General features: G+C 32.1%; 1 protein-coding gene across 1 annotated transcript in view; it reads right to left on the bottom strand.

Annotated features, from left to right (window-relative positions):
• LOC306887284 (kinesin-like protein KIF13A) overlaps window positions 1-16928 on the bottom strand; it is a 65960-nt gene that overhangs the window by 25611 nt on the left and 23421 nt on the right. The window contains exons 4-14 of the mRNA XM_079444910.1: window positions 15857-15917; window positions 12177-12269; window positions 10240-10420; window positions 7201-7288; window positions 6896-7030; window positions 4527-4639; window positions 3021-3132; window positions 2730-2942; window positions 1695-1805; window positions 1196-1330; window positions 458-588 (exon numbers count right to left, since the gene is read on the bottom strand). Coding sequence (XP_079301036.1) covers window positions 458-588; window positions 1196-1330; window positions 1695-1805; window positions 2730-2942; window positions 3021-3132; window positions 4527-4639; window positions 6896-7030; window positions 7201-7288; window positions 10240-10420; window positions 12177-12269; window positions 15857-15917 — 1373 coding nt within the window. The remainder of the gene's footprint in view (window positions 1-457; window positions 589-1195; window positions 1331-1694; window positions 1806-2729; window positions 2943-3020; window positions 3133-4526; window positions 4640-6895; window positions 7031-7200; window positions 7289-10239; window positions 10421-12176; window positions 12270-15856; window positions 15918-16928) is intronic.

Below are 16928 nucleotides of genomic sequence, written 5' to 3'. Positions count from 1 at the left end.
ACAAAACAAGTTTACTAAAACTAACTTAAAATTAAAATGTAAAGGAAAATATAAAAATAAAATATTAATAAATCCTTTAATAGAATATTAATGATACTTATTAACTTAATGATAATTATTTAGAATGGTTAAAGTGTGTAATGCGAATTACATCATTTGCAAAGCTTTATGTAATGTAAAAATATATTAAACATTTATAGATATTAAATACAAAAATATATATTTAACATATTTTATATATAAAAAAAAGGTTTAAATTATATTTTTTTGATTAGTTTTTTTTCTTTCACCTGTAACTTTACCATCAATTTATTTGTCAATTACAACGTATTATATTTTTTATGTCATTATTATTTTTCTGTTTCATTTTACATACATTGGTTTAACTGTAAATGATATTATTTCTAAAAGTAAAATCATTTCCATGCTAATAAACAAGACTGAAGGTTTGTGTTACCTGGCGTTGTCGGCCGGCGTGAGCGTGATATCTCCGTCAGACGTGACGTCCAGCACACAGTGTTCAGACTGGATCCCGATGCCAAACAGCTGGATGTCCTGAGACGTGTCGGCTCCCACACGCGTGTGATCCTGAAGCAGAGCAAACATCTCAGAGGAAGCACTGAAGAGTTTTCCTGCATGTGGGCTGAGTTACACAAACACCGCTGCTGTTCCCGTCACATCAGCATGCTAAATCCACAGCGGCACACAAAGGCCTGTTGTTGGTGCTGTTTTCACAGGTCTCTCTCAGAGCAAACGCACCTCATACGACAGCGCTGACGGATACACTTTAACCTAGTGATGCAAGATTTGTGACTCCTTCTTTTGAGTTCTTATTGAAAGAATAGACTGAATCGGATGAATCAGGCTGAACAGGTCAGATGGTTTAACAACTCATTGAACCAAAAACCACCTTTAAGCTGGATTTTCAATGTCTGCAACTTCTAGATATGATTCATCCGTTATGCAATTTCAGTTTGTTTGCAAATACATTTTGATTGTAGTTGTGCATGGCATGGAGTATGGAGTGACACTTAAAAATACTTTTTTTTAAGTGAGATGCACCAAAATGCACCCTTGAGATGCACCAAAAAACAAAAAAGCATCATCAATCCTTGCATCCCTCATGGGAATGAATGTGTAACAGTAACAGTGATGCAATCCTCACTGATGACGTCTCAGTGTTTGATCAGCGTACCTTCAGGTAATAAACCAGCAGTTCATTAAGAGCCGGATCTGCGTTCAGGTTGACCAGGAAGCACTTGTCCTCTCCGACCTTGATCCCTGACGACTCCAGAGAGATTCCCATGCTCTCCAGCTGCTTCTGACGATCCTGCAGAGACCAATCACAGAGAGACACCAGAGTGTGAGTGTGTGTGTGTGTGTGTGTGTGTGAGTGAGTGAGTGAGTGAGTGAGTGTGTGTGTGTGAGTGTGTGTGTGTGTGAGTGAATGAGTGAGTGAGTGTGTGTGTGTGTGTGTGTGTGTGTGAGTGAGTGAGTGAGTGTGTGTGTGTGTGTGTGTGTGTGAGTGAGTGAGTGAGAGTGTGTGTGTGTGTGTGTGTGTGTGAGTGAGTGAGTGAGTGTGTGTGAGTGTGTGTGTGTGTGTGTGTGTGTGTGTGAGTGAGTGTGTGTGAGTGTGTGTGTGTGTGTGTGTGTCTGTGTGTGTGTGTGTGTGTGTGTGTGTGTGTGTGTGTCACCTGTGCGATCTCCTCAGTTTTTCTGAGTTTCTCCTCCCAGGTGACGGTCATCTCCTGAATGAGTTTTTCAGACTCCTGGAGTTTCTCCTGCAGCTCAGGAGACTTCAGAGACTGACCGACACAATAAAACAAATATTATCATTAACAGCTCCCCATTTTAGTATCAGTGATATACTATTATAGTTTTTAATAATTTTTTGAATTAGCTTGTTAGCTTTTATATTTTCCATATTAATTTTTAATTTTAGTTAAAATTTTAGTTTAGTTAAAATATATATATATATATAGAGTTTTTATTATTTTTTATTTCAGTTATTGCAGTACTTTGAGTTAAACTAAATGAAATAGTTTTAGTTGTAGTTAACAATAATAACCCTGCTCCACATAAGGTTTACCACAGATTCTGTGAAGCTCAGTGAAAAAGTCGTTGGAGAATGTGGGAGAAATGTCTATTATAAATAAACATTTAATCTGTACAAACAGAAAGGTATTATTACAAATAGAAAAAAACAAGGGAGTGCTTGGGAGTCCGTGGAGAAATTAGAAAAGAATAAATAATAAAAAATAAAATATAACTAAATTAATAAAATTAACTAAAGCCAAATAAAAAACAAATTGATAAAAATAAAGATAGATAGATAAAGATTGATAAAAATAAAGATAGATTTAAAATATTTTTAATTGATTTAATTTTTTTTTTTTTTGTATTTTACTTAAGTTAACTAAAACTAAATAAAAAATAGACTTCAACACATAAATAAATAAAAAGTAGATTTAAAATAATAACAATAAATTAATAAATAAACAAATAATGCAGCTAACAGTACAATACTGTAATGAGTAGAAAAACCAAATAATATTTATGGGTCTTTGCACATTAAAATATATAAGTGCCTTTTAAATGTTTGGATTAGGGTCCCTAGCAGGAGTATGATCGTATTTGGGGGTTCATGACAATGAAAATACTTTTTTACCCTGTATTAGAGCATAGCTGTAGCCTTTAGTTCAGATAATCTCCCATAATTCCCTGCTCACCTCAGCCTGCGAGAGCTGCACCTTCAGCTTCTCCACTTCCTCTCGCAGCTCTCTGATGATGCGGGCGTTGGGATCCTCGTTCACCACAGCATGGTTGACGATTCTCTTGGCTCGGTCGGCGTAGCGCAGCGTCGAAAGCGTCTCCTCGTAATTGTCAGCGGCCGGGCTGATGGTGGCGATCATGGCCGTCTTACTGTTGCCGCCCAGATTGTCCTGTAGAAGCAGAGGAAAAGAGTTTGATTCCCCTCGACATTTAAACAGTGTTCAATGAGCTCTGATGATCATCCTCACCTTCAGCAGCCACGTCAGTACTGAGTCTCTGTACGGGACAAACTTGCTCTTGCCTTTTCCTGCAGACTGATCAGCGAGAGCCGAGATCACACAGCCCAGCGTCGTCAGAGACCTGGAGAAAAAACACAACCATCAGAAAACACTACACAGACATCGTAAAACACCACAGAAACAACATGACACACCATTAGAGATGGACTTTCTCTCTCACTGATTGGACTGTTTTTGAAGCCGCTGCCACCGATCTGGACGAGCTCACAAAGACTGTAACATCTTATATCAGTTTCTGTGAGGATATGTGCATTCCTAACAGGACTCATCTAATCTACAACAACGACAAACCATGGTTCACTGCAAACCTCAGACAGCTCCGTCAGGCCAAAGAAGATGTTTACAGAAAAGGGGATAAAGTCTTGTACAAACAGGCCAAATACACACTGGAAAAGGAGATCAGAGTGGCAAAGAGGAATTATTCTGACAAGCTAAGGAACAAATTATCTTCCAGTGATCCTGCTTCAGTGTGGAAAGGAATGAAGGATATCACCAGTTACAAGTCACCATCCCCCAGCACTCTGGAGAATCAACACCTGGCAGACGACTTGAACGAGTTTTATTGTCGTTTTGAAAAATCACCCCACCCCAGCCCTGAACACCTCTCCACACAACCATTAACACCTCCAGCAACCCCCCTCTCCCCCACACCTACAATTCAAATCAGCGAAGAAGATGTGCGCCAGGTCTTCAGGAAGAACAAAAGAAGGAAAGCACCAGGCCCAGACGGTGTGTCACCAGCCTGCCTAAAAATCTGTGCTGACCAGCTGGCCCCCATCTTCAACAGATCTTCAATAGATCACTGGAGCTGTGTGAAGTCCCCTCATGCTTCAAACGCTCCACCATCATCCCCGTCCTAAAGAAACCCCAAATTACTGGATTTAATGACTACAGACCTGTGACTCTAACGTCTGTAGCCATGAAATCATTTGAAATTCTGGTTTTGTCTTATCTGAAGGACATCACTGGTCCCTTACTGGACCCCCTGCAGTTTGCCTACAGAGCAAACAGGTCTGTGGATGATGCAGTCAACATGGGACTGCACTTCATCCTGCAGCATCTGGACAGACCAGGGACTTATGTGAGGATCCTGTTTGTGGACTTCTGCTCCGCTTTTAACACCATCATCACAGAAACCTAATTAATGATTAAAATTAATCATTAGTTTGGGAAACCCTGAATGAGCGGATCCATCATTTTACATGATGCAGTTCATTCATATAACATCTCATACAGTCTACAGTATTACAGATTTCCTTTACTTACTCAAGCAGGTTTGTAAAGATACCTTTGTTCTTTTATTTATTCATTTCTTTGGTCCTAGTGGCTGCTTTTATCCTGATTAGCATAATTTCCCAGACTGCATACAACAACTGCCAACATATAGTTTTTTTTGTTTTTTTCCTGATTATTATAAGCAAGTCTGAATATGGCGACCGGCTGCAGTCGTCTTACTTGTTGATGTTGCTGCCCTCCTTCAGTCTCTCTCCAGCGGCTCCGGTCTTAGAGACGCGTTCACTGCCGGCCAGATCAACCAGACTGATCTTACTCACTTTCTCACCAGAATTCTGCGTTCACAATCACACACACAAACAAACACAGACATAAAAGAAAATATTACAATCAACAACATCCTGAATCTACACAACTGTGTGTCTGAGATCATGACCAGACTCCAAAATGAACACTTGCCAACCATAAACTGTGAATAAAAACTTGAATAGGAACTGCAAATAAAATGATTACACTGTTTAAATCATATTTAAGCATGATAATCTGATGTAAGTGACAAGAAAAATGGATAGAAACCTGACTACTAAAGAAATTACGTCTACTGTGACTTTTATTAGTGAAGTTAAATCAAGTTATTCTTAACGTTTTTATATATAAATATATACAAATAAATATATATTGTAATAAAAATGTACAGTTTGAATGTAAAAATCCTACTACTTGTTTCACTTCTGTTTCAGTTTTTATAACCATTTCTTACTATGTGTACGTTGTTGTTTTTTTTAGCATGTGTGTTTGGCTCAGTGTTATTTTTTTTAGGATTAATGATAAACTAATGTAGTTTGATTTGTATTTATCTATTTTAATTTTAGTTAAAGTTGGAATAATGTTCGTCATTTTATTAGTTTTTTTTATTATGTCTGTATAGGTTTTTTATTAAGTTTTAGTTTTATTTAATTTGAGTTATTTTAGTACTTCAACAAACTAAATGGAAATGAAATAATATATATATTGAATTTAGAAATGTGTATATATGTATATATGTATATATATATATATATATATATATATATATATATATATATATATATATATATATATATATATATATATATAAGCATGTGTGTGTGGTTGTACATACACATATGTAGTTGTTTTTTGGTGTTTGGCTTAGTGTTATGTTAGAATCATTATTATACTCTTATATCTTTTCTTCTTTAATATTTTGAATTGTTTTTAGCTTTATTTTTTGTTTTCATTTAAATGTAAAATTTTTGAAATTTTGTTGTATGCATTTGTCATTTTGAATTTTTATTTTTTTAATGTGTATATATATTATTTATAAAGTTTTATCTTTCAGTTTTGGATCTGTTTTAGTTGTTTTAATACTGCAATTGATTGCTTCTGTTGTCCTCATTTGTAAGTCGCTTTGGATAGAAGCATCTGCTAAATTACTAAATAACTGAAAAATTAACTGATTTAAAAAGGGCAAAAAATTTAAAATGTAACTTTAATTTAATGATAACAAATAAAAAATATTTTAAACTATTTTAAATGAAACTAAATAATAAACAAATAAAAACGGAAAGAAATACTAAATTAAGTAATTGACTTATTAAATTATGATTATTAATGAATGTCAATATGTATTTATTTATGTATATATATGTGTGTGTGTGTGTACACACACTTATGCTATAAATAAATACAGTATATTGCAATAACAAAAATATAAAGATTACATGTGTGTGTACATGTCAAGTCATGTCAAGTCAGCTTTATTTATATAGTGCTTTTAACAGTACAGATTGTGTCAAAGCACTTAACAGTATCAAACTGGAGGATAGAGTGTCAGTAATGTATAAAAATAAGATTAAACACTCAATTTTCAGTTGAAGGCATTTCATTATTGAATTCAGAGATGCCATTGTCTAGCTCTGTTTAGTTTAAATAGTATCTACGAAATCAAATTCACGATAATCGCTAGAAATTAATTGTCCCCAACTGAGCAAGCCAGAACATGTGGGTTCTTGTAATATTTGAGAGAGAAAAACTACTGTAAATCACAAATCCAACCACTGTGTGCACCAGCGGAGTTTTGCTGGCATCTAAAGGGGACAATGTGGTACTGCGACCAAACAAAGTCTTACTGAAAGCTCATTTTTTGAGATATCAACCTCAGATTTGGAACACAACTTGTTTAGATTCATGGCTTTGATTTTCTAGCAGGTTTAGAGTTCAACATGTTTCATAAAATATATATTTTATATAAAATATTGTTAATAAATCGATTTCATAAACTTAAACCTGTATAACTTTTTTTTTTGGTTTCACTTTTTAAACCTTTTTTACTTCAACATTAATCTGCCACGGGTCTTCTTTAAAATGAGACCAAACATAAGTCTGTGCTCCCAAGCTTCAAAATTTATGACTGTTTTTTGACATGGACATTTTGTCCACTATGGACCTACATGTAACTTTTTTTTATTGATGCACAAGGGATAATCACCAGAATGATAGTTCAATCTTAAAATCTGAAGTATTTGTATGTTTAAATCCAGACAGCAGGTTTAAATGTGGATAACCCTGACCCCAGACTGCAGGTCATACAGCGTCTGCGTGACGATGACACTGAAGACGGCGTGCGATCGGCTGCTCTCCTCGTTCATGTTAGTGGCGGCTACCGTGCGTGATTTATTCCCCTCCGACATCAGAGACTCGATGTCCTGCAGGAGGCGCAAATGAGAAAGAACATGCAACTAAATCAATGCAAACAACAAAGTAATAGTTCACTGTAAGTGGAGACTGAGTGAAAATGAGCCATTCTGGACAGCAAACACATTTCTAATCAGAAGATAGTTGGGTTTGTAAATTCACAAAGGAGAGTCATGTTCACCTCGAAGCTCATCACAGCCAGCTGAGACAGACCGTCCACATACGGACCCAGGACTTTATGCTCCCTGACCTTCAGAGACTGTCTGCTCCTGTAAAGAGAGAGACGTGTGAGAAAACAGTTTCATTAGGTTGTTATTCATGTTCCCTGCATTCACAATCGTCCTCTTGTTTGGGTCTCGAGCAGAGCATTTGATTTGATTTGGCACCATCAGAGACAAACCCAATTACATAAAATGAAAAACAATAAAGAAAAGAAAGAAAACCTATTTACTAATTTAATGATACCTATTAATATGTTAAATAAATACAGCGCAAAAACAAAGTAAACAAAGCCAAACATTAAAAAAAAAAAAAAAAAATTTGAACTGAAATTTCATAAAATGTAACAAAAAAAACTAAATATAGAACTAATTATAAAATTGTAACAACAAAAAAAACATTTTAAAAATGTTTAAAAAAAAAGGAAACTAAATAACAAAATTAACATATGAAAGCCATAAAATAGGACGTGAAATAATTTACTAATTAAATTGTAACTATAAAAAAATAAAAAAAAGAGGAATTTTTTAAAAATTTAAATATTAAATGTAAAATTTAAAAAAATTTAATGATATAAAAAAGACAAAAAATAGACCTGAAAATGTATACATTCTTATCAAATACAAAAAACATTTTAAACAATTAAACTAAACAACAAAATTAACATTTTAAAGTTAAATGACTGAATAATAATTATTAAATATCAATTATATTATATATATCAAATATTATATCAAATTCTATTAATAAAATCAAAAAATAAAAATAAACACTGAAGACTTCGTAAAGGCAAAAAAAATAAAAAATTAAAACTGTAAAACTAAAATTGTAAAATACAAAAATTTGAATTTTTTTAATACCATAAAACAGGAAGTGATGTAATTTAAGTTAAGTGAAAGTGCCATCCCATCTGAAAGCATGAGACAATCAGTGAAACCAGCGCAGTAAACTCTCACTAGGTGGTGCAGACGGGCTCCAAGCAGATCAATGACTGTGAACCTTCACACAGACAGCAGGATCACAGGGTCACAGTGATAGAACTGACTCATACAACCACTAAACATCACCAGAACACCAGCTGATTCAAACTCACTGAGACTGCAATCTTATTTAATCATATCAAGCCTGAGATATCAAATAATAGTCCGAAAAATCTAATGAAATGGAAAAGTTCAGTGAACCTTTAGACAAAGATATAACAGAAAATATTTAATGAAAAAAAAAGTTTGCATGCGTTTTATGTTTTATGTCATATTTGCTCCATCAGGCTTTTATGGCTCATATAGTCCGATAAAGTGAGAATATGAAGGAAAAACCAGCTGAGAGACTCAAACTGCAATTTGCTTCAGATGCTGATAATTATACGATGAAATTCTGATGCTTGTAATGTACCGTAAATCAATGAGATCTTTAAAACAGTAGAGCTGTTTACTGACACAAAATCATCTAAATATCAGCCTTCACTCTCCAATAATATGTCTTAGTAAGATGAGATTGAAATGATCCAAACATATAATGCAATGCAATGCTGATTGAGAGATGAAGAAATAAACGCTCCTCAGAAGATGTGAGATGTTTTGGAGGCTTGTGAAGATCATTCCTCCGCTGAGGAACAGTGAAAGTACAGCTTCTGGAAACAAACGCTCCTCAAAAGATCCTGATGATCAGATTTGAGATGCACTGATTTATCTAGAAAATGATTGATGGAGGATAAAGTAAAGCTGAGCTGCTTCAGTCCAGTAAGCTTTTACTGGATAAACACTGAACTAACAGTCAGATGACAGACGGCATGCAGTAGATTGATCCATTCTAATCATATTGTAAAGAAAGAAAGCACATGTTTATGTGGATGTAATGCTAAAACAACAGATCTAGTGTTGTCTAGCACCACTTGACTATGGAAGCCTGATTCCACCACAATTTAGCTCACAATTTGGACTTTTTTCCAAGTTTATATCATGCAACTCTGACTTCTTTCCTCAGAATTCTGACTTTCCATCTTGCAATTCTGTTTTTTGTTACTGCCACAGAATTAAAAATAAAAAAGGGTAATTTTGACTTTTGTTTCTTGAAATTCTGAGAAAAATTTAACATTGCAAGATCTAAAGTTACCATTCTGAAAAAGTTAGAATTTTGATGTATAAACTCAGAATTTTGACCCTTTTCTCAGAATTCTGACATCTTGCAGTTCTGTTTCTTTCAAATTCTGCCACAGAATTAAAAAATAAAAAAGGTAAGTGTAACACTTTCATCTAAAGATTCTGACATTTCAGAAAAATTCTGAAAAACAAAATTGTGTGAAATAAACTTTATATAAAGAATTCAGAATTGCAAGATACAAACTCAATATCTTACATCTTGCAATTGTGTTTTTCTGTTTCCGTAACAGAATTAAAAATAAAGTTAATTGTGGCTTTTTATGTCAAAATTCAGACAATCTCGCATTTATAAATTTATATCTCACAAATCTGACTGTGATATATGTGACTCTGCAGCACAAAAGCAGTCATGAGTAGCACAGGTATATTTATAGCAATAGCCAACAATACATTGTATGGATCAAAATTATCCATTTTTCTTTTATGACAAAAATCATTAGGATATTAAGATCATGTTCCATGAAGATATTTAGTAAATTTCTTACTGTAAATATATCAAAACTTAATTTTTGATTAGTAATATGCATTGCTAAGAACTTCATTTGAACAACTTTAAAGGAGATTTTCTCAATATTTAGATTTTTTTGCTCCCTCAGATTCCAGATTTTCAAATAGTTGTATCTCAGCCAAATATTGTCCTATCATAACAAACCATACATCAATGGAAAGATTATTTATTCAGCTTTAAATCTCATAAATCTCAATCTAAAAAAAAAATTACCCTTATGACTGGTTTTGTGTTCCAGGGTCACATATAAGCAATTCTGAGTTTATGTAAGAAACAATTGCAAGAAAAAAAGAACTGTGCCTATGAAGTGCATTGAGGTCGTGAATCCACTCACCCTTTGGGATCCAGCAGGTCTCGGACTTTCTCGTTGTAGATCTCCATGTAGGAAACCTCCACCTTGAAGGACTGGCTCTCGTTCTGGTCTCTGGAGACTCTCTCGAACAGCGAGCAGCAGAGTCTTGGGATCAGGCCCGGCTGCTCTCCGTTGCCCATCATGGAGAAGGATTTCCCCGAGCCTGTCGATCAAACACAAGACATTTAACACAGCTGATGAATCTCAGCCAGCAGACGTGTTGAAGAACGAAACACGGCCTGAGAACCAGGACAGGAAGGCAGAGGAAACAGACAATGTGCTGCGTCTGTGATTGAAAACACAGACGCTTCCTGTTCATGTACAGAGAAATATATCAGATTCACCCTGGAGCACAAAACCAGTCATAAGTGTCAATTTTTCAAAATTGAGATTTATGCATCATCTGAAAACTGAATAAATAATCTTTCCATTGATGTATGGTTTGTTAGGATCGGACAATATTTGAAAATCTGGAATCTGAGGGTGCAAAAAAATCTAAATATTGAGAAAATCTCCTTTAAAGTTGTCCAAATGAAGTTCTTAGCAATGCATATTACTAATCAAACATGAAGTTTTGATATATTTATGGTAGGAAATTTACTAAATATCTTCATGGAACATGATCTTTACTTAATATCCTAATGATTTTTGGCATAAAAGAGAAATGTATAATTTTGATCCATACAATGTATTGTTGTCTATTGCTACAAATATACCTGTGCTACTGATGACTGCTTTTGAGCTGCAGGGACACATTTACCCACAGACCATACGACACACTGGACCCTTATTAATGCTATTCTGCTTTCAGTTACCACTACAGGTGATTTTCAGTTGAGGTGCCGGTGCAATATAAAATAATACAATAAAAAACAATAATAAAAAATAAATAATTAAAACATGAATTAAATGTATATAATTTTTATAAATAAAAATAAATAAATACACGTTTATACTGTTTCAGAACTTTGTTGTGTCTTAATTTTTCTTTTCTTTTTTCAATTGTTTTATGTAAAAAAATAAAATAAAATGCAATCAAAGAAATTTCAGGTTTAATCTGAATATTTTATGATAACTAAAATGAGAAGAAAAAAGTCAAATGTAATTATCTTCATATACAAATAAATGATGTAAATACAAATAAATACACTTTTTATGTTTCAGATCTTTAATGTATGTGTATCTGTTATTTTTAAATGATTTTGATGTAAAGAAAAAACTAAATATATTTGATCTTTTTTCAACTCTTAGTTTAAACATTTGAGACACAAATCAATAAAAAAAAACAGGGTTAATCTGGTTATGATGACTAAAATTAGAAAAAAAAGATAAAATGTAAAATTTCTCTTTATATAAAAATTATTAATAAATAAAAATAAAAATGAATACACGTTTTTCCTGTTTCAGACATTTAATCTTTGTTTTTATTTTATTTTAAAATTATTTGTATGTAAAGAAAAAACTAAATACAATTGATATTTTTTTCAAATCTTAGTCTAAACCAAAAAAAGAAAAAAATCAGGTTGAATCTGGTTTTAAAATTTTACAATAACTTTTTTTTACTTGTCTAGAAAGATTTATCATTAAGAATAAACATCTGGACAAATCTCACCAATGAGAATTTGAGGGGACAAATGCATTAATTGTCATAAAAAAGGCCAAAAATCATAATGTTTGAATGTATTTTCTTCATGCAAAATATAACTTCATTTTCTTGCGGTGAAACGTGATCTGGACGTCTTTTGCTGTAAATCCAGGTTAAAGAGAGGAAATCCCTGGTTTGTTTTTCTAGTGTGAACTCGATTGTTAACGTCTATTCAGAGAAATTACCGGCGCTCTTACGACAAAGAATGAGCATCTATTGACGTCTTTCAGTCAAACGGATGTCACTGTCACAAAAGAGCACACAATAACTGTACCTGTCTGTCCGTAGGCAAAGATGCAGGCGTTGTATCCTTGAAAGGCGTTTTCCAGTATTCCCTCCCCGAGGCACTTGAAGACGACCTCCTGACCTGCAGGACAAACACACGCAATCATCACAAACACAGCTTTAACACGCAGAACATCATCTCTCTCTGATTCCTGAGCGGTACGAGAAAGAATCATTATTCACATTTCTCATTTCCTTGCATTTAAATAGAAATCCCTTCCAAACAATGTCCAAAATAATCTGTCTGAATACAAAAATGAGACTTCGATGCAAGTAAACTAGATATTTACATGCAGAACAAGTGTTATTTTAGTATTATTTACATTTTATTCATAATATTTACTAATTACATTTTCAGTTTTCATTTTAATTTTAGTAATTTTGTTTTCGGCATTTTTACCAATTTTAGTTTTTTTTAATATTGCTGTTTAAATTTTTCAAAGCTTTTATAGCTTGTATTTTTTTAATAAATTTATTTTTATTAAAATTTTAGTCATTTTAGTAATGTACTTAAGTTTTTTTCCCCAGTTATCAGGTTTAGTTTCAAGTAACTAAAACTAAAACCATAAAAAAACATTTAATTAATTAATAAAATAATAATAAAATAAACATATTAATATTAAAATATGAAATAAAATATTTAAAAAAAAATCAGATAGTTGCAAAATTTCTCATTTTCATCTAATTTAGCTTGATGTACTGAAATAACCAAAGAAAAAACTTAAAAAAAAAAAAAACGAATAAAAATGACAAAAAATTAATATTACAAGAACAACTTGCATGAAAAACTTAAAACTGTTGCACTGGCAATGAACTGAAATAAAATAAGTTTAAACTGAAGTACTAAAATAACTAAAACTAAGATAATAACAATGACAATTAAAATTTAATTAAACAGAAATATTAAAAAAATTATATAAATAACAAAAGCACCTAAAAAACGAAAACAAAAAATATAAAATACAAATATTCAAATTCTTTGTTTAAATTTATTAAATCAAAGAATTTGTAAATTTATTGATTTAATAATCTATTTTATTCATAATATTTTAACAAAAAAACATTTTTAATAGCTTTATTAAGAATAAAAACCCTGAGCAGAAGTGAATATTCCTCTTGGTTTTCTGCATTATTTCTGAGAAATCTCCAGTTTCTCATTTCCTTGCTTTTGAAAGGAAATGCCCCCCAGAAAATGCTGTGCAATCAGCGATCTGAATGTGTTCACGCTCTGCTTCTCCAGTTTGAGTCCGTCAGCTGTGTGAAGACCTGCAGCGTTTTACACACAGAGCACTGATGCAGCTCATGCATTTAATGCACAGAAAACCTTCAGACTGAGAGCTTTTGCTGCTGTCACAAATCATTAACCCTGTTTGAGCAGCCAGTAATTGGGCGACAAGTAATTACTTTTTCCATTCACTTCATTTAACACAGAGAATTTATAAAGTTTATCTGAGCGGTTGCTAGGCAGACCAGGGTTATTATTATTAACTAAACATACATATTCACATATTAACTCCAATAAACAAAAATATAAGCCACCAAAAAAAAACAAACATAATAAATATATTGCACATGCAAGTAAGGTACCGTCCACATAATCTACATCTAATATATATATATATATATATATATTAGTGCTGTCAAACTATTAATTACATCCAAAATAAAAGTTTTTGTTTACATAATATATGCATGTGTACTGTGTATATTTATTATGTATATATAAATACACATTCATACAGTATTAGAAAATATTTACATTTACACATATATTTATATAATTTATATTATATATAAATATATTTAATACACAAATATAAATGTTGACATACTAAACAAAATAACAAAAGCTCATAAAAAATTACTAAAACTAAAATAAAAAAAATTAATTAAATTTAAGCTAAATAGAAATATTAAAACAATTACAGTATTAAGCAATATATATTAAGCATTAAAAAAAGCTTTTAAAAACTTATAGCTGTAGAAAAGTAAAGTGCATGGACAAACATGTGGAATTTCCCAACGCATCCATCGTTAACTTTACTGAATGATTTAATGAGTTTGTATGCTTCCGTACAGGCCTGTATAAACCTTATAACGGCACATCATCTTTCCTAAAAGCCTTTAATTACCGCTCTGTCTACACGAGTCAATATAAGACTCCGCTAGACTGTAGGAATGACAGATGACAGGAAAGCAGCACAACCCGTCCGTGTGAGAACATGTTCACTAGTCAAGCGTTTATCAGCCGGCTTTATTCTGACAGACTTCAACAGAACAGCATCAGTGCGCTGCTTCATAAAAATACAGACTATCACCAGCTACAGTAATGTCAATAATGTCTTTACAAGGTTTACGATCGCATTGATATGATTTCTATGGAAGAACTAGTCAGGAATTTGCCAAAGTTTGTGGCGACAAATCTTTGAAAGTTTTGTTTGAGGTTTGAGTTTTCTTTTAATATTTATCAACTATGGAAGCATTTATTAATATTTTTAATGAGCTTTTTAATTTTTTATATTTTTATTTTTAGTTTAAGTTTTTGTAATTTTATGTGATTTTTTTTTATATATATATTTCTATTTAGCTGATTTTTATTTCAGATTTAGTTTCAATTATTTTATTTAACCATTTCATTTTTATTTTATTTATAAGTTTTAGTAGTTTTGTTATGTGTTTGTTACTTTGATTTATTAGTTCTATTTAGCTTCTATTATTTTTATTTCAGTTTAGTACTTTTATTTGCTTTTATTATTATTTTTATTTTATATTTTTATTTAGCTTTAACTGATTTTAATTTTTAACAGATTTAGTTTCAGTCATTTTATTTTATTTTTGTTTTTTTTAACATTTCTATTTAAATATTTCATTTTTATTTGAGTTTCAGTAGTTGTGTTTGTTATTTTAATTGTTTTAATATTTCTATTTAGCTTAAATGTTTTTATTTTAGTTTTAGTCATTTTTTTATGAGCTTTTGTTATTTTGTTTAGTATGTCAACATGTTAGCATGTCTTTTATTTCCATCAGTTGCCAACACAACAATATCAAGGTTTTCACCTAATATTAACATCATTATTATTATTATTAACAATAAAGCGCTATATAAATGCATCATTCATTCATTATTGTAAGAATAATTATTTCATGAGGACCGAAAAAGCATTTTTTAAAGCTCTAATAAGATTCAATAATAATAATAATAATAGTAATGATCATTTTTTTTGTAAAATTTTATTTTTCAGCTTTAATTTTTAAACAGATTTTTTTTTAACTTTAAAAAAAATTAAAACTGTGAATTGCTAACTATTTGTAATAGTTTTCATTTTAATTTTAGTTCAGGTTTTAGTAATTTTATTATCTGCATTTGTTATTTTTCATTTGTTTTCTTTTTTTAAAATACTGATATAATTTCCAGTTTTGTGTGTGATCTGCATCAGATGGTCAGTGCATGTTGTCTGAGACTTTACACTTCCACAGTAAACCAGCAAAACCAGTCCCAAGCCTGAACTAGTCTGGACCAGCATGAGAAATCTGGCAGATCTGTTCTCAGATCCCACCTTTGGGATCGGCTCATCCGTGTGTCCGTGTCATTTCCAGAGCTTTCCATATTACAATACCCAATATAATCCATAATCATGGCAGAGGTGTGAGTGTTAAAGCCTGACTCACCGGCGTACTTCGGGATGTTGGACTCGTCCATGGACCAGAAGCAGTGGTCAAAGGCGAACACCTGCAGACACACAAACACACACATGTTAGGACATGCCTTACATCCAGCCTCACATGGACAAAAGATGCTTCAAGTGTTTAACAGCACACACACACACACACACACACACACAGACAGAGCATGATGTTGCTTGTCCTGAACACACTGAGAAACTCTCAGAGCATCGGGCTCATATCAGAGCATCAGTTTATAAAGGGCTTTGCATGATTTAAAATTGTTTTATTTTTAAATATACTAAGACTAAATCAAGATAGTATTTAAATAATACAAAAAAAAAAAGAGAGATCAATATCAAATGCAAATTCCCCCAATCACATTTATTATTTTCCATTTAACATCTGCTTTTCATGATTCTAGCAATTCCCGATGGACAAGATCAAGTGCCATTCACGTTTTATCAGTAAATCTCCTGTTTCACTCAGAAATTCATCTCATTATGGAAAAAAATGGGTTGAAAAATGCATTTCTTACTGACTCTTATATTCGTTCCATTTCATATTCAGCATCAAATCTTTTAAAAATCATCAAGAGTTTTGTTTGATGCAACTAATCTAGATATTCACCAGCAGAACCAGTGCTATTTTACTATTATTTCTAAAATAATAGTATTTATTAATATTCTGAATTTGCATTTGAATATTTTTATTATTTGTATTACTTTTCATTTATATTAGTTTTGTTTATATTTTTATTTAGCTTTAATGTATTTTTTCCAGTTTCAGAAATTCTAGTACTTCAAATTAAATGTTTTTTTTTCAGTTAGTAGCAAACGCAACAATTCTCAATTTAGATTTTTCATCTAATATTAACATTAATGTATCATTATATCAAGATTCTTACAATTTCTATTCTCTCTTTTATCACTAAATATCCTGTTTCATTCAGAATTACATCTCATTATGGAAGTAAAATGGGTTGCAAAATGCAGTTCATATTGACTTTTTTATGCTTGCAACGCTAAGGTCATGGGTTCGATTCCCAGGGAATGCATGAGCTGATCAAATCCTGAAT

The sequence above is a fragment of the Barbus barbus genome (assembly GCF_936440315.1).
Source record: "Barbus barbus genome assembly, chromosome: 21".
Taxonomy (NCBI): domain Eukaryota; kingdom Metazoa; phylum Chordata; class Actinopteri; order Cypriniformes; family Cyprinidae; genus Barbus; species Barbus barbus.
Note: the sequence above shows the minus strand (reverse complement) of the source record. Positions and strands in the feature narration are given on the sequence as shown.